At 41.0% G+C, this 26,668-nt stretch overlaps 1 protein-coding gene across 1 annotated transcript; it reads right to left on the reverse strand.

The window, feature by feature from the left end:
* On the reverse strand, positions 1 to 25,517 carry kdm7aa (lysine (K)-specific demethylase 7Aa). The gene is made up of 18 exons (XM_038738867.1): positions 25,392 to 25,517; positions 17,056 to 17,141; positions 16,548 to 16,665; positions 15,730 to 15,890; positions 12,783 to 12,924; positions 11,432 to 11,618; positions 10,586 to 10,748; positions 8,508 to 8,595; positions 8,276 to 8,382; positions 7,612 to 7,703; positions 7,315 to 7,401; positions 5,687 to 5,938; positions 5,403 to 5,524; positions 4,372 to 4,526; positions 4,165 to 4,259; positions 3,397 to 3,575; positions 2,879 to 3,261; positions 1 to 2,536 (listed from the first exon to the last, which is right to left on the reverse strand). The coding sequence occupies exons 1-18, from the start codon at positions 25,487 to 25,489 to the stop codon at positions 2,448 to 2,450; spliced, it is 2,604 nt and encodes an 867-aa protein (XP_038594795.1). The 5' UTR covers positions 25,490 to 25,517; the 3' UTR covers positions 1 to 2,447.
* Between the last annotated feature and the right edge of the window lie 1,151 nt (positions 25,518 to 26,668).

Below are 26,668 nucleotides of genomic sequence, written 5' to 3' on the forward strand. Positions count from 1 at the left end.
ACATGTTATTTCATTAGTTTTATTTACACGCAATTTTTGAAATGCAGAAACAAAATGCAACGCATCAACAGTGTCACAGTTAGCCAGTGTTTGTATATTTAAAATCATAAGCCATTTAAATCTGGGGGGGAAAAAAACATAGCAAGAACAAACGCACCTAACACAAATGCCAAGAGAGCCGATATAAAAGCAAAAAAGGGACCGACCCTGTACAATGAATACTACAGCTTATAACAAACCCTGCCTGCGGGCCAGCTCATGTGTTTTCAAGGACTTGACATGCAAAAAGGTTAAAGTGTAGTGTAAGAAAAAGGAAGAAATCAGTCTGACAATATGAATAACACTTATTTTCTAAATTGGTTATTTGTTTTGGGATTATGTGAACAGCGCTGAATGATCACACAGCCACTCGCAGGTAATGTGCACTACAAGTCAACCTGAGCAAAGCTTTCAAAGTCTCATGATGTTCAAGGAGTGGTCTTAAAGCTACTTGGCAACAGTTAGCCTAGGTGTCATGTGTGAAATGTCTTTGAGTCAACTTAGCAAGGGTGATTCCTGTAACACTGAGCTGAATGCGGGTTAGGAAGCAACACCAAATTCATGTTAACAGACGTTGTGTTAGCCTATAAAGTACAATGACTTGACTGGTTTAAAGCACCGCTTATTCTTAAAACTTAAACCACGATCAGGAAGTAATTCTTTGAGCAATGAAAAAGGAAATCTCAGCAACTCCAAAGAACGAGGTGAATGTTTAAAGTCTTGAGCGAGTGCTGAGAGCATCCTGTCTTTATCCGTAACGTGGCTGGTGGTTAATCGAAGGTTATGTCCATGGCATCATTCCCTGAGAGTGAAGAACTGCGCACCCCGAGCAAAAACACACATCAGCACTGGTATTTAAAAAACCTCACTCATCCCATTGAAGTTCCTCAAGCGTTCACTTCTTCTGAATGCATCGACTACTTTGGATCGACCAGTGGCTCAGAATACTCTTGTTTTTTGCAAAATGACAAGTGGCACTAGTTGAAAAAGCTCAGGTGTTAGATATTGAAATTGATGTTTCTCAACCTAACCTAGTTTCTATTTGCACATAGCCCAATACTTCTAGCTGCTGGGCTATGGGAGAAGAGGAAACCAGAACAGACAAGAATTAACACCAGGGGGTGACAATAGAAGGTAATAAGAGATATGAAGGTAAATTGCTACTCAACAGATGATCACATGAACTCTAATGAACATCCACATTTACAAAAAGCTTGTGTTAAAGATAAAAAAAGAAAAGAGAAGCCCCTCCTATAAAAAGGAAAAAACCTCAAAATAGCTGAGGTTGTAAAGTCAAAATATAATAAAATCATTCTCTTTCAATTAATAAATACATCATTCAGAATCCATAAAAATAAACACATTAAAAAAAAACATCACAGATAAAACGAGAAATAAATTAAGCAGGATATCATGCGAATCATTTGCCATCTTCGGGTTTTTAGGCCGATTGAATGACTCTTAATTCCTATTTTAAACAAATTCAGAGAGGCAGCACTTTGAGCAACGAGCCTTTAGCCAAAATTGCTCGGAAACAGACACAAAGTCTGATTATCAAACATTTCAGGGTATATTTTAGTCTGTAATGAGTAAATAAGTCTCCGATTTAGAGATGTCCACATGTAGAAGAATCGGGGGAGGAATGCACCAAAGTGCTGCCTCTCACTCTTTCCGCTCCTCAAAAGTCATTATTGCTGGTGTGATTGAGAAAAGGAGGGGGGGGGGACAAGCATGAGCAGAGAAAAGTACAAACAATGAGCACCATTTTGAAATTGCAGTTCTCCTCCTTAGCACCTCGGCCAGAGGGGGGAAAAAAACCCTGCTAGAGATGCGACTCCGTTTCATCTTCTCCTGCGTCCTGTTGGGGTTTGTCGCAGACAGCCATGAGGCAAGTGACAGGTGTGGGTAGAAGGGGCGGTGCGTTCAGCAGAGAGAGAGGATATACTAGTCAATGTGATGCAGATGATGTTGGCATCAGAAGCAGTGGATATCTTGCTGCTCCACGGGAAAGCAAGCATTTTGTGTTGTGTGGTAGACATCTCCTTTGTCCGTTTAAATGCCCGCAGGAGCTTGAGTCCACTTTTCCCTGCAGCAGAAAATTTCATAACATGCTTGTCCTCTCCGCTTCCCGTTGCTCCTTTCTGTTTTGTTCTTAGTGTGCTTGTGAAGTCGTGCACTTGCTTATTTTCAAATCCAATACCCTGTCTCCTATGCATGCACAGTGAGCGTGTTGTACGTGTCAAGCTTCGTTCAGTTGCGGTCGTCTCCAGGCAGTGTGTTCTTTTTCTTCCCACCCCCCCATTTCTACAGCACAAAAGTGTCTGGTAACAAATACACAAATGTTTCTTTTTTTCCCCTCTTCAAGAGCACATCCCCACATGTCATTTTGCCTTTGAAGATTTGGAGTGTTACACAAAGACTCGATTGTGTCTGCTGAGTTTCAGGATCTTCCCCAGTCTCTGCTTGGCTGTGGCCATTCCTTTTTTGGGCCGCTTGCCTGAAAATAAATAAATAAAGCAGACCACAAGTTAATGGTATTAATTAATTAGAAGAGAAGAGCATTATAATTAAGCAAAAAAATGAGTGAGTGTTTACAGTGCATGTCTACTAGAGCTGTGAACAGAACAGTTATTTTCATTATCGATCAGTCTGTCATTGGTTTTCGAAATTAATCGTTTGGTCTATAAACTGTCACATTTTACTAGAGCACAAGTTGACATATTTAGACATCGTGTTTTGTCTGACTAACAATCCAAAGCCGAAAAAGAAAACAAGCAAATATTCACATTTGTGCTCAAAATGTGAATAAAATGATAAGTCACTGATCTGATTTCCAAACCTTTCGTGGCCTGATTGCTGATAGGTGGAGGGTTAGGCGCGTGCCTCTTGGAGGGGTGCAGTGGTGGAGACATCGAGGGATCACAGTACTGGTAGTCTGTCTCTGGGCTGCTGGCGTGGCTTTGGCTGAGAGGGCTGGGGAGCCCCTGATTGTCCCAGGCCTCGCTGCTGTTGCCTTGGCTGTCCATCGGGCTGTTGTCTCCCTGCAGACGGTGCTGGTGCTGCGCCGCCTCCCTCTGCTCCAGCGGCGAGCAGCGGCTGGGGCTGGACCACCAGTGCTCCTGGGGCGAGGCTACCTTCTCCGGCTTGGAGGTGCACAGCAGACCAGCCATAGACAGCATCCCCTGAATGGCCTCTTCTGTGCTGGGTGAGGTAGGACGTTCTCTGCAGGAAACAGACCGGACTTCATTAAATGTGACCTCTTAGTGCACTTATAAAATAAAACAAATTAAAACACGTTTGAGATTTGAGGAGTGCCCTGGTGGGACCGTTTTCAACATCTTTGCATGCGTTTCTCACCGTTTGAGTGGTTTGTGTTTGTGCCTGAGTTTCTGGCCTGACTGGTCCAGCTCTATGGTGTGTCCTGAGCCTTTCTGCTGAGATGTGCCCCTCTTCTCCTTCTCTTCATCCTCCTGGGAACTCTCTGAATCCTCGTCAGAAGACGACGAGGACGACGAGGACGACGAGGACGTTTTATGCTACATTGACAGACCAATTTTAAAATAAGGATGCATCAGTAACGCAGCGTAAAAAGTTCAGCACACTGTGGTGTTGCATGTTGTATTTGTAATTCTGGGACTTTACATAATGCATTTAATTTTTCCAGCTGGTGTGATTTATGTATTACACGTACTGTGTGTGTAGCTTTGTATTGTTATGCTTCTGCTGTGCATGTTTCAATTAGCTCCTAATAATGCAGCGCAATGTCGTCCAACGCACCTAGTCATGTATTGTGTATTTCTGTATTGCATGTAGTATACGTATGTCCTGTGTGATATTTTTTTTTACTATCATCAATAAGATTTTGACATTGTCACTGATAAATAAACCCATACATACATACATCAAATCAAAGTATAACCTTTCCATTAATAAAACATTTAGCTTAAAACAAAGACTTTACTGACAATACAAAGTCACAAAATAAGATTATGAAGTTATAATCTGACTCCAAACAACATAATACATCTCAATATGAGGTATAAGTTGCATTTGGTGCTGTTAAATAGCTCATTTTTAACTGTGCTTTTCCTTTCTTTCACAAAGTGTGATATAACAATCATTTACCTCTGAGTGAGAGTCACTGTCTGACTCCACGTCTGACACACTGGAGTGTCCTGAGGCTTCTTCCCTGAGTTCAGTCTTCACCCTCTCCAGACCACCTGGGAAACACAGGAACACACACTGAGCTGAAATCTTTGGCATAAATGTGCGTGATTTAAATTTCTCTGCTAAAATATGGGTTTAATAACTTTACAGCCACTGGTGACTTACGGAGGAGAGTAGGTTTCTCCGATGTGCTGTGCTGCTCCTGACTGTCCCGCGTCCTCTCCGACTTCACATCCACACAGCTCTTTGGTGGGTCTTGGTCATCAGATGACCGGTCACCCTCCGTCTTTACCGGGCTGCAGGCTGGCCGCCTCATATCTCTGCACGCACAAGGATACATGTTTGAATTTTTCACAAAGAATTTTGACTGTAGAGTGGTAGTATAGAAATATTCACATTATCAAAAGCCTGTGTGTCTTAAAATGAACAACAACAAAAAATGTGATCTGTTTAATGAATCAAACTTTGCAACCTAATTCCCTTGTTTTATTTCCTTTCATGTTATTTATCAACATTATTTAAAGGCTAAGTTGGGTATTTTTCAACCTGGACCCTGTTTTACCATTTCCTAATTACATTTTTTGTCAAGCAAGTCTAGTGGCTTTAACAATAGCAATGTAGCTATTGTTTCTGGTTTTAAAGTAAAAAAAATTTAAAAAAAGGACTTTACCCTTTTAAAAAAAAACGTCCATCTGTGTAGAGATCCTTTCCATAATGTTGTCAGACTCTTGTAATAACAATCTGAGCCTGTCAGTGGCAAAAACACTTTAGTGGACGTACTTTGACAGGGCGCAAATGCCCACAAACAATAGGTTGTAGCCCTGTTCCACTGCTGCCAGCTGCAGCACGCTCAAAAAATAAATGTTGTCCTAATTTATCGCATAGATACAAAAACACAGGAAAATGGGGTCCAAGTTGCAAAATACTGAACTTACCATTTGAGGTGAAGGTACTGTTGTAAATTTCTGACTCTAGTTTCTGTTATGATTTAGATTATGTTCCTTAATGCAGTTATCATAGTTTGGACCTGGATTTTCTCATTTTGTTTGGACTGAGATGCATTTTTCTAAATGGTCACATTATTTTACTGTTTGAACAACATTTGAATGTGCATATTAATTAACAAATGTTCCCAAATGTAGGTTGAATGATTTGGTGTAAATTACCACTGAGCCATAATTAATAAGAGACCTTACCTGATAATTCTGCCGTTAACCAGCATTAGCCGTAGGTGGTTGTCATCTAAAGACTCTGCAGCAGCTGAGGCAGTTGACACTTTGTTGAGCTTCCCGTGAACCTTGGCACAGAACGCCACATCCTAAGTAGCATAGACCAGCGTCAGCCAATAAACACAGCCATTACATCTTTTAGTCCACATATATACACTTCTGGAGCATCTACACTGACCAACTATTGTTTGTTTCTTTTTTTACAGATTTCATGATATGTTTTGTTAGTACCACTGCTCCTTGATGCTCACCTCCTCCAGAGGTCCCACCTCCAGCCTCCTCAGCACCTCCCTGGTGTGCTGTTCTAAGATGTCCAGGTTGGAGGGCAGTTTGGGGGCCTGCCGCTGCTGCTCCCTCAGCCGCCTGGCTGCCTTTCTTGCCCGCCGGACCTGGCTCAGCTTCTCCAGTGTGGAGCGAGTGGCCGGGCAGCCGTTTAATCCAGATACTACTCCACACCCACTTCCCTGAGATTTCACTGGCTTGCTACCACTGACTGGTTCCTCCTATTGATGTAAATAACAAAAAAAAACAACATGGAATCAAATATCAGTCATTCACAAGTTCATTAATTGCCTGCAAGAATTGTTTGCCATTTAACTTTTTTTTTTTTTTCCCCAAAGTTGCCGAATAATCAGATGTCAGTGTGGCTGTCCTGTGTATCCTGTGTGTGGGATGTGAGGCCGACCTAATCTGTACATTACGTAACAAAGGCCAATGAACTCAACAGATCATAAACAGAATCCTTATTTGCCAAAAAACAGTTTAGAAAAGGCAAAAATTACACAATCTAGCAAGAAATACAGATAATGTACTACACTGGTAAAGAGTGTGTAGGCTGCAGTTCATTTGTAGCAATAAGATTTTTCTTATTTCTTAATATGAAGTGAAATGGTGTCAAATATTGTAAGAATTGTAAAAAATCATAGTTAACTTTCACAAAACTTTTGCTCACTTTTATTAATTGGGCACTGCTCCAGTTACTGTTCCAGTTCCCCTAACAATGTTAAATATTCAATATTTATATATCCTATTCTATGTGGACTTCTACCCTGTACCCTCCCAAATTATTGAGTATATTAGATCGCATACCACTGGGTAGGCTGATTCTCACCAGTCAGTAAATCCATCTATCCATCCACCTGCTAACTCCTGATTGTACATTTTTCCTTATAATTTTAGAATTGAATGAGCTTACACGCAATCTATGTCCTTTTAGTGACATAGAATTTTGTGCTTCAGCAGTCTAATTAGTTTTTTAGATCAAGTACCATTAATACATTTCTTTGGGTTTTTTGTGTGTGTGCGCATCCAGTTATGCACTTGTAATGTAACGTGGATTTGACATTTATATGGGTTGTGTGTGACCACTCAGTAGTGGTTTTCACATGTATATATCCAGTTCGCAAATAATGTGCAATGTTTTATCTCCGTTGTCTACGTACACGAGGTTGTTCACACCCTCATCGTTACCAGAGAAAGAACATTTGTGGTTGAAACATTGTTATGCAAACTGGTAGAAGGAGGAGAAGACAGAAGTGTGTGGGTACTTTTTTTGTTTTCTTTGTGCAGATTATTGCTACCCAGCACCTGTTTAAAATGTATGGATGTGCATGTGCCTCCTGATAATAACCACTGCTAACTAAAGGACATCATCTCTAGAAAATTATTTAAGTACCATGATGACATTTGATAACGTCCCAGCGTCTAAAGACTGACCGTCCTGAATTTGTCTCTTGAAAAACAAGTTACAGCATAATACATTTTATGATATTAAAAAAACACCACCGATGCATCAATTTACGGCCTTTGCTGTTGACATCAACACCTACATAAAAGGTGTAACCCTCTCCTTTACCCTTTCGTCCTCGTCCCTTCTTACCTCCAGGTAGCGGATTTCCTTAGTCAGCTCTTTAATGAGATGGTTAGGCCTGATATGGTCTGGAACCTCACTGCTGGGCTCAGTCACCTGTAAATCCACAACAGACCACATTCAGACTGGAGAAGTGAACAGAAAGAAGTCTGTTGTTGACCACTGACACACATCCAGGAGATAAGAACAAACAGTTGTGACGTCCCCCCCGACTGTGTAACAATAACCATCTGGACAGGAGATATTCATTTCAGAGTCAGATGCAGGTATACAGAGGTGACCGTGAGAACATTGTGGCAGACTCACCTCTCTTTTCAACCAGGTCCTCAGTGCAATGATTAAAGCCTTAACTCCCTCCACTAGGTAGTTTGGTGGCAAACAGTTGTCCTCTCGTAACTCTGAGAGGGGAAACAAATCATACAAGAATTAAACATGTAAACATCACAGAGAAAACTTAAAACAGATTAAATTACCTTCCCTAGCTGATGCATTATATTTAAACTTTGGTCTATATAAATAAACTTATTATCTACAAATTTTGTGATATAGAATTTTTCATATGAACTGAAGTATTAAGTGTTTCTTTGTGGACTGAGAAAAGCACCCTACTACTTGAGAGAGACAAAACCTACTAAACCTCCCCTATTATGTTAAGATACATTGTCACAAAGTTGAAAACAGCCGTTTTAATTAGTGTATGAAAAGTTGATATTGTGGAGATATAAGATAACCACAGGTCAGCAAAAACATGCAGAGTTCAAGACTATTATGGGGATGGCTGTAATGGCACTTCTAATTCCATCATTTAGACTGCACACATTTTAACTGATGCTCTTATCAACCATTTGCATTTAAAGCTTATTTGTATTTACTATTATTATTTTCTTACAGGTCTGATTTGTAAAACATCTACTTTTTAATCTTACACCTAATATTATGTGTTTTTTATAAATGAACATCTTACTCTCACCTTTTAGTGTTTCCAAGAGGTTCTTGGCCACATACCAACAGATGGCTTCGAAGTACGGAAACTTAAAGAGGTCTGGGGTTTTCAGACGACGCTCCATTTCATAACACCTACAAAACCAACAGATGAAACACAAACATAGTTTAGTGATAAATTCACAAACACAAGAGTAAATAAATTTATACAATAAATTAAAATATAGTCAAGCCATTATTGTATTAGCTGATCTGTTTACTTGAGCTGCATGCCAATATTGAGGTTGTGAAGGAAGTTCCCTCCAAATGCCATGCAATCCTGAGAGGTGAGCACAGCATGGATCCAGCCTGTAGGGGGCACCAGAGCACAGATAGTTACACAGCTTCCCAACAACCAACAACAACATACTTAAAGAGAGAACAGTTAAATTAACACCTTAATACTAGGCACTTCTAACGCATAGCTTAGAGTTATCTACATGAATATACATAGGTATTTACAGCATTTGCAGAAAGGACCCACGTGTGCACATACAAAAACCAACTTCTTATCCTCCCACAGTCAGACTTTAAAAAGATAAGGTTGTCTATTACATGATGTGTGCCCCCTCTCAAATAAACAGTGCTCTTTACACAACACAAAGTGAGAGAAAGCAGTCTGGGGGGGGGGTTGGTGTAAGTCTGATAGACAGGCCTGATAATGCACCGGTCGACTGACCTACTGTGCTCTCTGACCCCCACTTAATTCCCACCTCTTCGCCAAAGGCTCTCTTTTACAATGCTGCTTCAGCCTGCTGAGAAAGCATCGCTAGAAGACTGATAGAGTACGTCCAGCAGTTGACGGGCTGAACTGAGCTTTGTCTGTCTGGGGGCATGGGGAGAGCAAAGCAAAAAAGTCTAGTGAGAGACTCATGGATGGGTAATCCCAGTGTATGACTGGAGACATTAGCACGTCATATTCAGTTATGACATGAAATACATATCTTTTTACTCTCTTAACACAACTTCTTATTTACAACAGCACCACTTCTACTTACAGGAATGTGAGATTGCAAAGTCACGTGCAGGGAAAGCTGTGATCTACAGCATCATGACTGCTTTCATTGCATTACATAATAGCGCTGTTTTTCTTCACTTTTCCATTGTAATTATGATCATTAAGAATTGTTTGGGTTGTTGCTCAGGAAGAAATTCCCTCTGTTATTTTCCCTTAGCAATTATAGAGGACGTTCAAGAGGCCTGTATTTTCCTGGCAGGAGCCATGGGAAGCGTGATTATTTAGACTTTTGAACGCATGTGGAAAAAACAAACAACTCTATACAATACAATGTTAGCTGGGTTGGTGCAGAAGAGTTAATCAGGCACCAACTACACTGATATGAGATAAGCGGCACAGATAGCTGTGTGTCTGAGTGCCTGAAATATATACTGTGCTTGAACGCCACAAAGTAGGTCACCATCCAGGACTCTAAAGGTGCTTTCACAGCTAACCTGTTGGTGCGTTTTCCCATTAGTGTAGTTTGTTTAGTCTAGTGTAAAAGCTGGTGCAGACCTAACAACCAGGCCCGAGACAGACTGGAAAAAAGGGTGTCAGACTGTTTCCAAGGAGACTTTGATGCGGTTTGTTTGTGGTCTGTAAGCAAAAATTTCATAGTAAATATGTGATTTTAGCATGAATTGAAAGGTTAAACTACAATCCAGTCCATCGTCTGATGAACAGTTCAAGAAGTGATCTTATAATAACAGACGTATATATTTAATATATTTATTTAATTTGGTAACACATATGCACATCAGCATGTGAGTGCACAGATTTTCCCTGATTGACCTGGCAGTCAAAAGCTGTTAGACCCACAGTGCCTTATGCTTGTATCCTACTCTGTATACTGTGGTCCATTAAAAAATGTGAAACATAGTGACCCCACAATAATACCCCAATAACCCCCGCCCCCACAGTTAAATCTAGACATTTCACAAATTAATTATAGCTCCATGTCAAACCTCACATTCTTAAAATGATTGAAAATGCTGTTTTTCTGCAACTGAACACCGTTTCAGCCTTAAGCGACCTTTTTAATGTTTTCCAGTCGAGTGCTCTTGTTAACGACATCCACTTAAACACAGACAGTGACACAACTTCAGTCATGGTATTATTAGATCTCAGTGCTGCATTCAATACAGTCAAAGAAAACGTATTACTAGAAAAACTGGAATACTGGGTGGGACTTTCTGGCACAGTGCTTAACTGTTTTGAGTCCTGTTTGAAGAACACTTTGTGCCGACTGATAATTACGTTATGAGGATTGATACATAAAAACACAGATAAAACTTCCTGTACCTGTAGGGATGAGCAGGGTGGTTCCTTGGGGCACAATACACTTGTAGCACTTGTCCACTTTGTCCCCAAAGAACACTTCACTCTGATTGGGCGAGGAGCTCCATGCCTCATATAGTGCAAGGTTGGCAGCGGTGGGCTTGATCAAGTAGAAGATCTTCTCACCCTGCAAAGCAGTTGAAGAGGAGTATGAGTTAATGGTCGCCACACTTTAATGACACATTGAAGTTGTAAGAGTTTGACCATGGCAGCTATGTTGATGCTCTTGTTATAAATACCTACAAACATCTGAATGTGAATCAGCTTTATTGCCAAGTAGGTTTACACATACAAGGAATTTGCTTTGGTGCTAAACATAGTAGGTAGAAAAATATAAGAAATATAAAGATAGAGCAAGTGCTGCAGGTCAAGAATCATACATATAAAATAGACCATAAGATATGAAAAGATAAAAGAATAATAAGGGACATGTATAATATGGCTATTTAAATTACAGTTAGTGCAGGGATGTGCAAAATATTTACATTGGATTTGCATCCACCCACGAACGCCTTCAAATTAATGTTGGCTATAGTTTACAGAAGAGGGAGGACGAGACAGCAGTGCTGTCCCCGGAGCTGCTTGATGAGTAGATGTGATGCGAGGAGCAGGGTGACCTTTCACCAAGTGATAGCCAATCAGTCGTGACTGCCTGTCCCAAATACCTCATTATATACAAACACACTAAAAATCACTGAGCTTGACAAATGAAAGTGCATCATTAAATCACAAACATGTGATGTCAATGTTATTGTCAATTCTTGCCTGATTTCAAAATACATTCAGCTCTTTTTCCAGGCACAGACTTACCCAGAGAACATGGTACCAGACGGAGGTGCCCCCAAAGTCAATGTGGAAATCTGTGTAGCTGTCCTTGACCCCCATTAGGCAGTACTTCTGGACAAAGGGCTTGGGGAAAAAGGAGTCGTCTGGCCAGTAATTCTCTACCCAGGACATCTTCAGAGCCACATCAGGAACCTCCACCAACTCTGCCATTCTTAAAGGGTGATTGGAGCAAGATAAATTATGGATCATCAAACTTGTTGCTGATTAATTTACTGTTGATCAACTACTCAACTAAACATTTCAGCTTTAAGCATACGCATGTCGCATGTCTGATTACATGACTGTCAGCTAAGTTAATGAAACGTAATGACTATAAATTCAAATACTCTTGTATTTGCTGTAAATTATTCAGTGGGCAATGAAGCTAGACTGATACATTGTCCAGGCCGATATTAGCTAATTTCAGGTATGTCGGCATTGGCGTACATGTCGGCCGATAACAAGACATTGCATACAGAAAGGCCAAACTAGGTTTGAGGTCATTTTGAAATAGCGTCAAGACTGAGTTGTATGAAAATTTGTGTTACGTGTGTACTATCGGTAAAAATGTCATTTTCAGATTTTATTAAATTCCCAAATAGCAACATCAGGTATCTGCCTAAGAATCCAGTATCGGTCAGAGTATAGTAGTCATTCAATTGATCTACAGAGATGGGAAATTAATTTTTCACCGACTAGAAGTAGACGTTCAGGAATTTAATGTCAATAAATACTATAACAATTTATTAACCAAAAAAAATTATTATAATAGTAAGTGCATTCTTGACAGTGGAAACAATAGTTCTCCCCCCAATTGAAAGCTCTACTAAAATTCCCAACTTAAACTGCCAACAACGTTGTTACATAATTGCCACACAGCCAAAGCTGGTTTATATGAACATTTTCAAAAGTCTGACATGACTGGCATGTCTAAATTCCACAAATGCGTAAAAAGGAACTCATAAATGTATGGTGACCCGCAAATTGACAGGAAATGAGCTGCAAATGTGAAAGAACTGTTTTGTGTGTAAAAATAGATCCATAAATGCGTAAATAACACTTTGTATGTGAAATTAAAATGTGTGTATACAGAATAAATTGTAAATATCTGCAAATTGCACTGTATTTTTGTGGATATGATTTTACACAACACAAATGTAAAAATACATATTTGTAGATAGTGAAATATTTGTGCATCATAGTACACATTTGTGGATTACAAATATTAAAGTCCAGTAAAATCTTCCATACATGTCCTGCTGCGTTTATAAAAAATCTCTGCTTACTGAGGCTCTTCCTTTAACCAACAGAGCGAACAGACTGGAGCGTATCTTACTTGGTGTCAGAGAACTCCAGGCTGATGAGGTTGAGGACCTTGGGTCGATGCGGCTTGGTAAAATACTTGATAAACTCGCTGAGCTTCATCTTGCTGTCTGCCTGCCGAGCCACATCTATCACATCAACGACTTTGTTGCCACCTAGATGGGAGATTAGTACCATTTAGTCCATATAATATCAGAAGGAGAACTTCTTATTCAAATTATCTTCAACTTTTTAATTGGCTTTATAATTGGGTACGGAGTGGGCGTGGGGCTCACTGGCATCTGCATGTGCTTTTAGACATCAAGCCCTGAGGGGAAACTGGCACCAATATGGCAGTGTGGGGAGGGGTTGTACAGGGGGCAAGCAAGACAATCTGTCCAGGCCACTAGTCCATGAGGAGAGGAAATGGGTAGAGGTGAGAGGGCCGCTGCGCGCGCATGCATATATATATATATATATATATATATATATATGTGTGTGTGTGTGTGTATATATATATATATACACACACACACACACACACACACACACACGCACACACACGTGAGAAAGAGAGCGTACTTAGGCTTCGTGTGGTGTGTTTGAGCATATGTGACAAAAACCAGATGCTTAAAAGGGAAAGAAAAAAATAAGTCAAAGCAGCGACTACACAGCTAACAGTTGGGAGGCTACAAATCACACTCTGGTGACACATGGGGCCGGAAGTAGGACCGCGATTCAGTGTGTAGTAAGACAGCTGGTTGTTGCATTTTCCCCACAACCCTCCCACTCACCTTTTTATTACCCCTTTGCATGTTCTCTCCCCACCCCCACCCCCACACACCTCTGAAGGCCCAGCTGGCCAGCGTCTGATGACAGAGAACAGCTGGAGTAAACGCAGCCAGTCACACACTGAGACAAAGCTGCCAGGAAACCACACAACGCCATGCTCAAACACCAGTTTCACAAACTCAACAGAGAGAGAAAAAGCGTTTATAATGTCTGAAATCCACAGCTAGACAGGCACTTGAGCTAACGGCTGTCCTGCTGTAACCACAATAATAATATATTACAAAACCCTGTTATGTTAAAGAGGTCATTAATTAAGGTAATTACTGCAAATATATCTTTGTCAACATGCTTTAAAGAGAGAGAGTATCTCTCTTTTTATAATTCCAGACTTAATAGTGATTATACTATACTTCCTGACTACACTGTGCAGAACAACACTCTCTTAACTATCAATAAGACTGCACACCAATATAATATAAACAATATAATCTTATATCACAGCAACATCTGTGACCTCAGCACTCGGTTCGTTACTCTGTAATTCATTTCACATTATGTTTCCTACACAAACCTTATGGGAAAAGTCAAAATGTTATTTTTTTACGTGTGGTCCAGCAGCTTCTTCAAAAGGTAGTTTTGCGATCCCACAGATGTGCACTGTCTGCCTGGAATGATAAAGTATCTGCCAGGGGTCAAACAAACGTTTAAATCCTGATCTTCTTCAATGGTCATATGTTACGTCTGCTGCACATGCCGGGGCAGCGGCTGGCGCAGGCAGTGGAAATGTTGGATCTAAACTCTGGTTTTGCTCTGAGCAAACATTTGATCATTCCTGGCAGAGAGTACATTTCTGTAAGACTATGAATACACCTTTAAAGATAAAACTTGCTGCTGTAATGAAGTTACTGGCTTTTTCTGCTAAGGTTTGTGCAGGGATTGCTATTGTACAGAGCACCCTGGTCACAGATTAGGCTAATCATATGCTTTTTCAAATCCTATATTTTATCACATTACTGTATATTTAGTTTCTGTAATTTGTATTTTTTTTTTTACATTTCTATACATGCTTATTTGATTATTAAATCATCAGATGTTGCTGCTCCACAACTAAATCACAAGTCAGTGCATTTCCATGAGCTGCCTGAGCAAAGCATTTAACCATTTCTCAAAAATGTGCACCTATGTATACTATTTAAAGTACTGCACTATTTATATAGCTTTTGGGCATTTAACATAGTGACATTAGTACTGAATATATAGCAAAAAAAGAGAGGATTAAGACATGCAACATAAGTGCAAGTCTGTAACTGAGGCAGTCATGTGTAATGCGTCTTAACCAGTACACCCAAGCTTTTCACAGCTTTTATGCGATAACACTTATTTATACATATTTAACCCCCTGGGATTTACTGGGCTGTCTCATCTTAAGTCTCTATGTATTGTTGTTTTTGGTGTGCTTTATGTGCAAAAGAATGGTGTTTAATAATATGTCAACATGTAAGCACCAGCACTTCCACTGACAATTCATTGATGCTCTACCACTGGGCCCAATCACTGGCCACACACTAAGTTCGCTACACACCCGCTAAGACCCTAGTGAGACACAGAAGACAACAGCATTCACTCCTGTTGTCCCATTATCATCAAACTGTAAGAAATATAACCCGACACTCAGTCCCTGGTCACAACACCTGTGCCTTGGCTTAATTCTCAATAGGGCATGGGAGAGAGAGAGATAAAGTGTGAGGGGGAGTCTGTAATCTGAACTTAATGATAAAAACACTGGTGGGCTTGGTAATGGGCTTGTAATAGGAGCTGGGAAGTGGCAGGCCGTTTCAATGAGGAAGCGTAGTGGTCATACAGAGGGCAGTGAAAGCTTAGACGTCACTCATTTAGAACTCATTCAGCCATCGCCTGATGCCTGATAAGTGGGTTAAAACCCCATGAACTTGGAAACCTGTTCATATTGACACACAGATGGCGCCTGCACAGCGATGGCCACTTAGCTGGCTGGTGTTGGGTGGTTTCATTAGCTTTTAAGCAGACTGAGGCTACTGTGTATTCCAATCACAGCAAGGCCACATCCTTCCCAAAGGATAAACACTAATGTGTTACTGTATATTTGATACAGCTGGTGGCAACTGTTTTACGCTGCAGAATGGAGCCCGTTCATTATTAAGTCTCCTTACCCACATACTGCTCGACGTCTTTGACAGAGAAAGTAGGGGGTGGTAGTTTGAGTCCTAGGCCCTCCATCTCTGTGACCGCTATGGGGTAGTTGAAGCTGTGTTTCTCCAGGTACCTGGTTGTCACCTGCTCACCCTTCATCCGGATCAGAATCTCCTCACCACTGAAACAAGATCATAAGTTCAGTAAACTTGATATATTGCCATTTTATTGCTATCGCCTCCGAGTCATGTCTCCTTAAATATTTCACAAAAGGCAGGATTTTCAGTGTGCAGTGAGTGTATCAGCATTCAAAATAATAGCAGCTTCTGACCCAATTTATAGTTTTACATTGAGGGGTTAGCTACTAGCTTTAGAGCCTAAGCACTTCAGGCACCATATATACGCTGTAGGCCACACAGTAGCTGGGTTACAGCAAGTTTGAAGAATGTGAAGAGTGCAGAATTGTGGTTAGCTAGCTTGGGCTGCTTGTGTTTTCTCTAACAAGTTTCTGATGCTTATGATAGTTAAGACAACATTAAGCAAGTTGAAGAAAGCCTCAATTATCTGGTGCTTTAAATAACACAAATCTAGCAAAACCATCTCCTCTGTAAAAAATCTGCTTGACACAATCATTGCTTTCTATCCCAGTGAATAAAAGAACAGAGCTGCGGTCAGCGGCTGAACTATAAATTAACAACCTATGGCGAGAGCATCTATGGTAGGACTGCCGTAAACCCCTTCCATCAAGTATAAAAGCACCTTTATGAGGAACTCTTTATCTGGTTAAACAGAATGATGCTTGACCCTTAGTGGTTGAGTTGATGATCTGATTATCTACCTGGGGAAGGTCCTGTCCTGGAGTTCCTTGATAAATACCGGGGTGCCGGCCTGAACCGGCTTCGATCCATCGTCTGGCTCTGTGTAGTCGTGCCTGTGCCAGTTGTTGCGCTTTTTCACTGCAACAAACAAAGACATCGGAGGTTCACAGGGTTGTTTCATTCTAATTTTATCATGTCCCTCTAGAAGCTTGTTCTCCCAACAAACTGGTCAATTATGCACATCACCACCACTTTTTGAGGACATTAATTTACTACTTAACCCCTGTGCTAAGAGATTGTCCAATCAAAGTGGAGCGGTTACAACAACATTCAATTAGCCTGTTAATTTCTGCCCCCTAAGCTCTCCAAGGTTAACTCCCGACCTCTTAAAAGAAAAAGAAAAAATGAGACTTGAGTAACACTCCAGAGAGTGTTTGATGAATGAGATACATGTTAGGACTGAAGGAGGGAGACGAAGGAACAAAAAGAAATGGAAACATGCCACTAATGACAGACAGAAATACTCACTCAGGGAGGGTCCTTGTACAACATCACAGTTGGGACAGTGGTAAACATCAATATCCACAGCATGATGCTCTTCTACCTGCACACAGCTGGAGAAGGACAGGAAATACAGTTAGAATAGGTTCACACTTATTCCAACATGTTTAAACATGATTTAGGATATCCTACATGCCTGTGTCATGTGTCATGACAGTTTTGTCTCTACATTTTCTCTCCTCTACAGATTATGTTATTGATTAATTGATAATCATTTGGTCTGTAAAATGTCAGAAAAAAGGAAAAGAGACCATCACAAGTTCTCAGAGCCAGAGACATGGTGATGCCTTAAAATCTCTTAAATGACAAAGATAACCAGAAAATATTCATATTTGTTAAGCTGGAACCACATAATGTTTTTACTTAAACATGACAAACGATTAATCAGTTATCAAAATAGTTGCGAGTTCATTTATTGAAATAAATTCTAGTCACTCTTTAGCAAGAAATCTTGAATAAAGCAGATGTGTGCAGTCAAAAACCTTTTTGGGACATTGTAAACTGTAACTACAGCATAGCTCACCTAGTACTAAATCTAAACAAAAATCCTGGAGTGTTGACTAAAACTGTGGGCACTGCTGAAATCTTATCTGACCTGGACAAGCTGAAACTGTTTAATCAGTTAGCATCAAACTTTGCGTGTGCTACCAGAGGAGATGTTAGGGGTTACAGGTTTGGGATAAACAACACTGAGAAACAGCCAAGTACAGTTTGGGTCTGAAAAATGAACTTTGCTCTGATCGATTTATCCAACATATCCTCTACAACTGCAGCCTCACTGGTTTTGGAGATAGGAGCAAGAAACCTGAAGCCTTTGCACAATACTAATGTATGGTCACTAGCATGGCCACGGCCATGGCCAATGCCACGTTCACTTCATATCATTTAGATCATATTTTGAGCAACCAATTCAGAAAAATCTCCAAGTTGTAATTCAAAGTTGAAAATATCAGACCACAAGAAGTGTCGGTAAACCACTCCAAAACTGTAACACAGCAAAAGTAGCTAATTGAGGTTATTTCGATGATGTAACTACAAGATTAGATGCGCAGGTAGCCATCTTGAAACAAGCGTGAACACTCGCAAGGTGGAATAAAGGGATGTTTTCCTGTTCTTCCCATTCTGCTGTCATTACGTGAAAGCAGCATAAAGTCAAAACCTTGGCTGAGCATTTTGCAGACATTGAGGTTTGTTGCGGTTATGCGTGTGTCACTCATACTGCTACCCCCGACTGTCCTGCAACTGCCAAACAACACACATGCATTCCCCTGTTGCATACCAGAGCCTCTTTCCAGAGCAGCATGGGCTGAACAGCAAATTGCCATTCAGCGTAAACGGACGCCACCGGCTATTTAGAGTCAGAAAAAACAGCAAGCTGCAAGTTTGTGGGTATGCACAGGTAAGTTTTATGGTCACAAAAACAAAGGACCCTCTGTACTTAAAAGGCCTACAGACATGTCATTTTAAAGTGGACAGTAGGATCTGAAGACCGACTATTTTATAAGATCGTATGTTCTCACTTGACCTGGAAATAATTGTTAAATGTCTGCTTCTAATCCGTGGCCATTTCTTTACTTTGCTTAAAACACATACTGGCATGTCCATATCTACGCAAACATCACAATAAAAAAAACTTGGATGTTAGAACAGATGTAGTTTGGAAAATCTGATTTAAAGACAGTTAAGAGACACATTTAATGCATTCAGACAACTCCACTGCTAGTGTGATCAGACAAAAACATTTTTTTACTTACTCACCAAGCTACAACCGTACTAATCTGACTTCTCATATGCAAGTGGCTAATGTAATTGTTTCACTTCCTCTGTTTGCTTTCAATTCGCCTAATTCAGAAACAAGCCGCTAAGCACCATTAGCACTGTGTTGCCTTACCCTAAGGTAGAAATTACATTATGTAATAACAAAACTGCAATCACAAAGACTTGAAACTTTAAATTTACCATTTTAAAACCTCCCCTTGGACTCTAGCGACTGGCTCCACACAGCCTGCACAGTGACACAAATAATGTATTTGTTGCTGATTTATCATCCGTTTTAAAAAGGTCAGGAGGGATGGAACTAATGGCAGCCTGCAATCAGCTTTGATCTACAAGAAATTGCAGGAAACTGTAAAGGAAATAAAGCAGAGGGCCATTAACTCATCAGGAAGTGGTGAGCTTGTGTGAATGCTGGCCCCAATCACCCTGGTGCACTAACAGGATGCTAACAGTAGCTCCTTCTCCACAGTTTACCACATACAAGCAAGTGTTATTATAGGCTGTACTGCAAACATTTATTTGTTGAAAACAGCATTTGTAATGCAGACAGGAATATATAACTGTCAAGATTTCTACAAAGCTTTAGCTGCCACAATCATTACTAAACAAATACATAATAAACTTCACTCACTTACTGATGGAAGATAGGCCGGTTTATGTCAGTTAACTATTTTACAAGTTACTTTTTGCCCCAAATAACATAAAAACTGGAAAATTAGGAAATGGCAACCCCAAAAAAAACTTCAATAAACACTCCTGCTCTTGCACGTGAGCAAGCGGATGGCCAACAGTAACAGTGCTTGGCTGTAGTATTAAGCCTTAGCTCATGTATCAGGAATCTTGGTTCAAACATGTGGCTGTTAGCTGGGGGAAAGCATGAGTCACAGCTCTCTGCAGGCGGGTTCACATCAAGATGTGCAAGAGCAGCATGTGCAAAGTCGAGAGGACTTTGTTGTCCTCATCTCATTTGGTACTTTCCTTTATGTAATGACACAGTGGGAAATCAGGGCACTGTGCCACAAACGCTGGCCTGACTCAGCGTATGTGTCACCTGTAATGATTACCACTTAACAAGGCAACCAAGCTTGTGAAAGTGTGTGTACTTGAGATAGAGAGTGTAAAAAAGGGGGGAGGAAACTCAGCTGAAAGGGAAAGAGGGCCAAGTATTTCCTTTTGCCTTGCTCAGGCTTGACAATGTGTTGCATAATTGCAAAGCTGGTGAGTGTGCAAGCAGTTCCTGAACCAACGTGAACTTTGTTGTCTTGGAGAGCAATCAGAGCCAGGATCAGATTAGAGACAACGGAGGTGATCTCACCTTAATACTTAAGTGTTATCGTATGTTGTGGGACAACAACAAAACATATTGTGACAGGAGGTGACGGGGAGTACAGTCAATATGTCTCACAAAAGATAAAAACAAAACCTTGCCTTATTCAGGCTGGAGGGTTGTTTTCTGACGCCACTGCAGCAGATTACCAAGCAAAACATCCCTTCCTGAATGAGAGGAGATGTGTGTATTTGGCTAAAGTCCTGCCATCAACAGCCCCTCTTTCTCCACTTCCTCTCATCAAGGGTCTCCTTCCTGTGTGACTGAGAGGGCTTATTCATTAATCCATGCACAGTGTCCGTGCACTGTGAGGGGTTCATTGTGCTCCATGATCTGTGCAGGAACACAAAGGCTGGAGGCGGGCATCACCATCATTTTAAGCTCTAAATAACTGCTCTGCATGGGGCAGCGACACGCCTACATTAGGGAACTGGCAGATCCCTAATGGATGGGTTGTGGAAATAGAGATAGAGAGGAGATGAGGGCAGTTAAACACACCTGGCTATCTTTATCTACCCCAGAGGAACACCTGACTGCCTTTTCCTAATGCACTCAGACAAAGCTTACATAAACAGAGCAGGACTTGGACAGCAGTAAGAGCCACTGAGCCCTGACAGATGGATAAGGATCAGTCATTTTGGCCTTACTGGTTAAATCATTTTAGCTGGCTATGTGTAAAAGTGAACATCCCTGCAGTGGTTACAGCTTCAAGCAGACCCTGGGCCTCTCTGTCAGCTGATAAACAAAAGAGGATCACTTTGTTGTTTATGGGGCATCAGGGAGCCCCGGGGAGTTTTAACAACTTAATTGTTTTTGCTGCGGGTTGAGTTGCCTTGAGGCTCAGAGTACTGCGACTTTGCTTTCATATGTTTCGTCAGCATGGTTGTCTTAAGGCCCCCAGTGCCCCTGCAAAACCTACAAAGTGATCAGTCTTGTGAATGTCTGCTATTGAAGTGCATCAGCCAACAAACTCAGTCTGATTTCACCTCAAGACTGACTGACTTGTCGATGCATTTCTCTCTCTATGCATGTTGATAAGCATTTTTTAATATCTCATGAATGAGCTTATTGTTCTGAACATAAGATGACTAATTAGTAAACTGTTTTTAAAAGTGACAGTAATACTGCTGTCCATATTATATTTCGGATCCGAGCACGAACCGTGCGAGGTCCCTATTGAAACTGTTAGGATTTTTTTTCTTTCTTTTTTCTGCAAAGTAAGCTCAATTTTGGGGGCCTAAACATGCTCGAAAGGTCACCAAATTTTGCACACATGTCAGAAGTGGTGAAAAATGTCGTATTTTATGGGTTTCGCGCACGGGCGTGGCAAAATGGCTCGCTAGCGCCACCTAGAAAAATGGAAAAAATTAGCCCGTCAGCCACGTTTAACCTACATGCACAAAATTTTCTGGGGACATGTATCATATCAAGACACACAAAAAACGCCTCAAGAACCCATACCCTAAACTCAACAGGAAGTCGAATTTTATGGTCATTTTTGGATGATTTACACACTCCCTACTTTAACGAACTCCTCCTAGGGATTTAGTCAGATCGACTTCAAATTTGTGCTGTGCCTTCTAAAGGCATTGACAATGAAAAGTTGTGTTATCTGTGAGTTTTCGTTGATGGGCGTGTCCGTGGCGTGGCATCAAAGATCAACTCTTCGCCATGACACAGGAAGTTGTTGTAACTTCAGTGTACATGCTCACATCTGAACGAAACTTCACGTGCTTGATAACTGTCCCACCCCTAGACATCCACACGCCAATATTAATTTATAGTCATAGCGCCAAGTGCTATGTAGCGCCTCAAAGGGGACACAGGAAGTGACGTATAACACCTTCATGCGGCGTCCGAAGCGCGTAGCAAATTCACAGCCGCACCAGCAGAGCTCCAGAATATGCAACGCGGCCGCCTCACACACCGACGCACTACACGTGCGAGGGCCCGCCCAATGCTGCTTGCAGCTTTAATTTAGATTTGGATTCAATATGGCAGAGAGAGAGCCATATTTACTTCCAAATTAAGTGGAATACTATTTATAAAATCATGTATCAGAACAAGGTTTTTTTTAAATTTTATGGCAGAAATGCTATATCTTTAATATCATAATTCAATCTGACTGGTAATCAATACACGAGGCTGTTGACCCCTAATCAACATTGGTCAAGCTGAAAGTAATGCTGTTTCCCTGCCCCCAAGAGACAGCCTTGCTAATGAATGTAAACATAGCTTTTAACAGGAGCTATGAGACTGCTCTTTACTTTGGCCAGACATTAGACATCCAAACAGATTATCTGGAACATCTCTTTCAGGGATAACAGTAGTAAAAAAGAAGAACCCTTCCCCTCATCCATCTATCCACTTAGCGTAAACACTAAAAAGGCACTCTGTAGAGGCTATCCATCTCTCTTTAGCGTGCTCACACTCTGTGCGACATTGACGGATCGTGCATTGAACTTGGCTAGCTGGAGCGCTCATCAATCATTCTTTTGGCCTCATTGAGCCCTGCTGGTCTATCATCACCCCCACCGTCCATACTAAATCCAACAACGGGCTGCCCGGAGTGTCTGACACCTACACCAGGGTAAGCCCTGTTATCTGACTTGACCCGGTGAGGATTTCCAGCATGCCACCATCCAGTGTCCACGTAAATTGGCATCTTGGAAGCAGCGAAAACAATCCATTTACAGAGGCAGGTCTTGTAATTAGGTGAACTCTAAATGGTAAATAACAGAGCTTAAACTAACATTTGTAATCTAAACTACAGGCTCTAGTAGTGGGTTTAGGTGCCTAGAGGAGTCCTTCGGGTAATCGGGTAAGTCTGGGTCACGAGAAGATTGAGATCCCTGATCATACATTTTCTTGTGAAATGGTGGATGGTTTATTACTTCTTCTTATTTGTCAGATAAAACTTGTATTTAAGAAGGGAAATCAGTCTTTGGTTGATCAGTCTAACGATACATTTAGACATATCAAACCTTTGATATGCTGACGAACCAGGAAAAGTGGACAAACTAGTCTGATCAATACTCAGTATCTGCATATACCCAGAGTAGAATCTGTATTGTGGAGAAAAACTTGGATTGGTGCAGGTATGGGCGGCATGTGTGTCAATATGGGAGTCTATACGTGCATGCATTGGAGAGCACCTTATCAAATACATGTTATTTTTTGCTTTCCTCACTGATCCTAACTTAGACAAATACAAACTACAGTGTTCATTTTTCCATGCCCAAGTCCTCGACCCGTTAAAGTCCCAGGCTGTATTGTGTACTGAGATGCTGAAAGATACAGGTGACGGAAAACAGGACACTCACCAGAAACTGACAAGACAGCGAGACAAAGTCCCCAACACAAACAGCAACTCAACTGACTAGCACATTGACAAACAGGCACCAGGAGTTTGAGCTCCTCTCCTTTCCACTCCATCAGCGTGCCATCATCCACAGCCAGAGAATATCCCTTTCCTTCTGGCCAGCCTCGTGGGAACGAGGCAGGAAATGTGGCTGTTTTTGGAGCTTGGCTCAGTGTGACTATCTGTGTGCTTATTAGTCATCAATGGGGGAAGCTCCAACATTTGTTCCTTTTCTTGCTGGCACATGACACGCAGCTAGTCTTTTTTGGCAGCACGCTTAATGTGGTTACGCAATAGCTTCCGTCATTTCAACACGAGCAAAACTAGATTATTGTATTCATAAACCGTTGCTGTGGAGATGCGCCCACACATTGATTCAAAGGACTGAAGAACGGGGCATGTGTAACTTTTGTCTAGAGTCGGCCTATGGACTTGCGGCCACATAGATAAAAAGTGACAGTTACACAGAGTCAGGTATTCTTGGCTACCCGAGTCTGACACACTACATATAATTTGACAATTTGTGATCTTCCTTCTGTCAGGATCAGAGTACAAGGGGAGCAACACAACAGCCCCATCTTGGTAACAGTCACCTCAGCAGGCTTTGTAGTAACTGGTCACCCCAAAACATTTGAACCCGTAAGCGTAGGGTGTAGGCTTGAGCACGTATAACTGAAATCTGAAATCTTGGGCCATACATGCTCAGACAAACAAAAGAGTTTTATTACACAACCATAAAACTCCCCATTACGATTTTGACAGCCACCACCCACCTACCACACACACGCATGAACAACAAAAAGCTGTTCTAACATCACTGCCCCACTTGCAATCAGTAATGAGGATAAGATATTAGAAAACGAGAAAACAGGACAAAAAAGCAATCCAGTAATGTGTGCCTGCATGGTACCTATAAATACTCCCCATGTTCACCACTAGGGGTCCCCTGCCATGTGCCTCCTCTGCATGAAAGGGGGATTTAAATTTCTCAAGCTGTCAATCAAAAGCCCGACCATAACAAGCTCCTTGTTCTCTACCATTTGCATTCTAATAAAGTAAACCACTAAAAACACATCACAATACAAATAACTTAAGTTACATAAACAGCTTGAAATGTGTATGTATTAAAAAAATGACTATTAACTTATCAGGTAAAACAATAACCTACAGTTTGTGTGTAAACAAACAGAAGTTGTTTATAAAATGTAATTTATGTAAATAAGTTTAAAGTAACGTTTCACGGAAAAGGTTGGCTGCGGTTTCCATTACCTTGAATAACCCTAACTTGGCGAGCCAGCTTGCGAGCTTGAATACACACACTGGCTTCCAGCGACTGGTCTAACTGGCTCTTAATCCGTAAAATCACAGTAAAACCAATATTAAATGCGTCTCTGAAGTGAATATAAGGAGCTGGCAAATATGCAAGCTTTAAAATCTAACAATGCCCCCGCCAAGCTTAGGATCACTCATGTTGACTAATACAGCTCGGCAATCCTGATGGATCCGCATATTAGTACCTAAAAACTATTTGCCCTGGACTGTTTTTAAGTCTACAACATTGTTTATCAACATAATTACATTGACCAGGTAAAAGTTGTAGTCTCATTGACAGAACAACTGACTAAATTCAAGCCTATTTTAGAGAACGAAACCCCACTTTCTTCGGTAAAGTCGCGTCAATAGACGGTTTAAAACCCCCGTCGCCCACCGCTAGCGTTAGCAAGCTAAGTTAGCTACCAGTCAACACCGCTTGGAGAACCGTCGCCTTTCTTTAATACCCAATTAGTGTTTCTCACTTCTAATTGACCACACATCTAAAGGACATGATAACCTACATACCTGCCGTGAAACCAGTCTTTACAGATGTCGCACTCGATCATAAACCGGCTCACATCGTAGGGCTGCCGGCAGACACAGTACAGCGGGGCCGCCGCCATCTTCCTACTGTCCCCAAACAACGCAGGAATGAAGCGGGGCGGGGATTGAACCCACACTCCGGAAATACCCGAGCGGAGAGCCGAGCATACACGAGATCCTCCATTCAAGGCAATCCCACCGCTGACGTAAATTTCCGAATTATTCATTTCCATCTGGTTGTGAGGGTACACCAACAATAGACACAAACTTTTTCCAACAAAGGAATGACATAATGGTTTTGTTTTGGGTATTTTGTCAATTATTTCAATCTGAGACTTATGCTCAGTAAAATCTGATATGATGATTTGACAAAATAAAGGACAAATGTTGAGCCTAATAGGCCTAAACTAGTCAATTATTTTTCATATACAGTATATTATTATTATTACTAATAATATAAATATTTCAAATATGTTACATGTTATAAATTTCAGTGGATGTAGTCATTTTATTTATAACTTATTTATTTATCATTAAAAAGCCATTAAGACCATCCAAGAAGTCTATATCAAATTGCTCCGAAATCTTCACAAAATATGCCAAGATGACTAATTGATGAACTTAAATTATGCAAATAAAATGCATTTAAAAGTTTCTATTGGATATAAAAATTAGGCCATAAAAAGCAATGTTTTAAATATTCATATTTTACTCAATATTCCTGCAACTGCAATTAAGCAGACGAAATGGAACAAAGGTACACAATATGTTATCACACAATCCAAAGCTGCTATGTCAGCAGAATATTTGCACAGTTGCAGAGTTTATCTTCTATGTGTTCCCACGCCTCTCATTAGCAAAGAGAAAGTGCCTCTGTTAATATTCCTAACCTATAGCAGACACTGCGGAATAGCATAAAAACCAAACCACAATATCCACCCCTGGTATGTCTCCATGGAGCGTGTCTGACATGCCCTACGTGCTTGTGTGGTGAATAGTAATGGGACCACCGACCCACAGCGTGATCTGTGAGCTGACAGCCCCCATCCCCCCTTACGCCCATCTGTGCAGCTCGGCATAGGCAAGCAGGCTTGGTGCATGCAGAGCACTCGCTGCACAGAAGACATGTGACTCACCCACCCGGGAAAAAAACACATTATCAGTGCAATTACTACCACTAATATTTGCTACATTATTTGAATTGTTTATGGCTTAATTTTACAAAATGTAATGCTCTGCTTTGCAAATGACAACGTGTA

Source organism: Micropterus salmoides, unplaced genomic scaffold, assembly GCF_014851395.1.
Source record: "Micropterus salmoides isolate LMB-PRFRI ecotype aquatic unplaced genomic scaffold, ASM1485139v1 Ms_hic_scaffold_23, whole genome shotgun sequence".
In the NCBI taxonomy this organism is placed as follows: domain Eukaryota; kingdom Metazoa; phylum Chordata; class Actinopteri; order Centrarchiformes; family Centrarchidae; genus Micropterus; species Micropterus salmoides.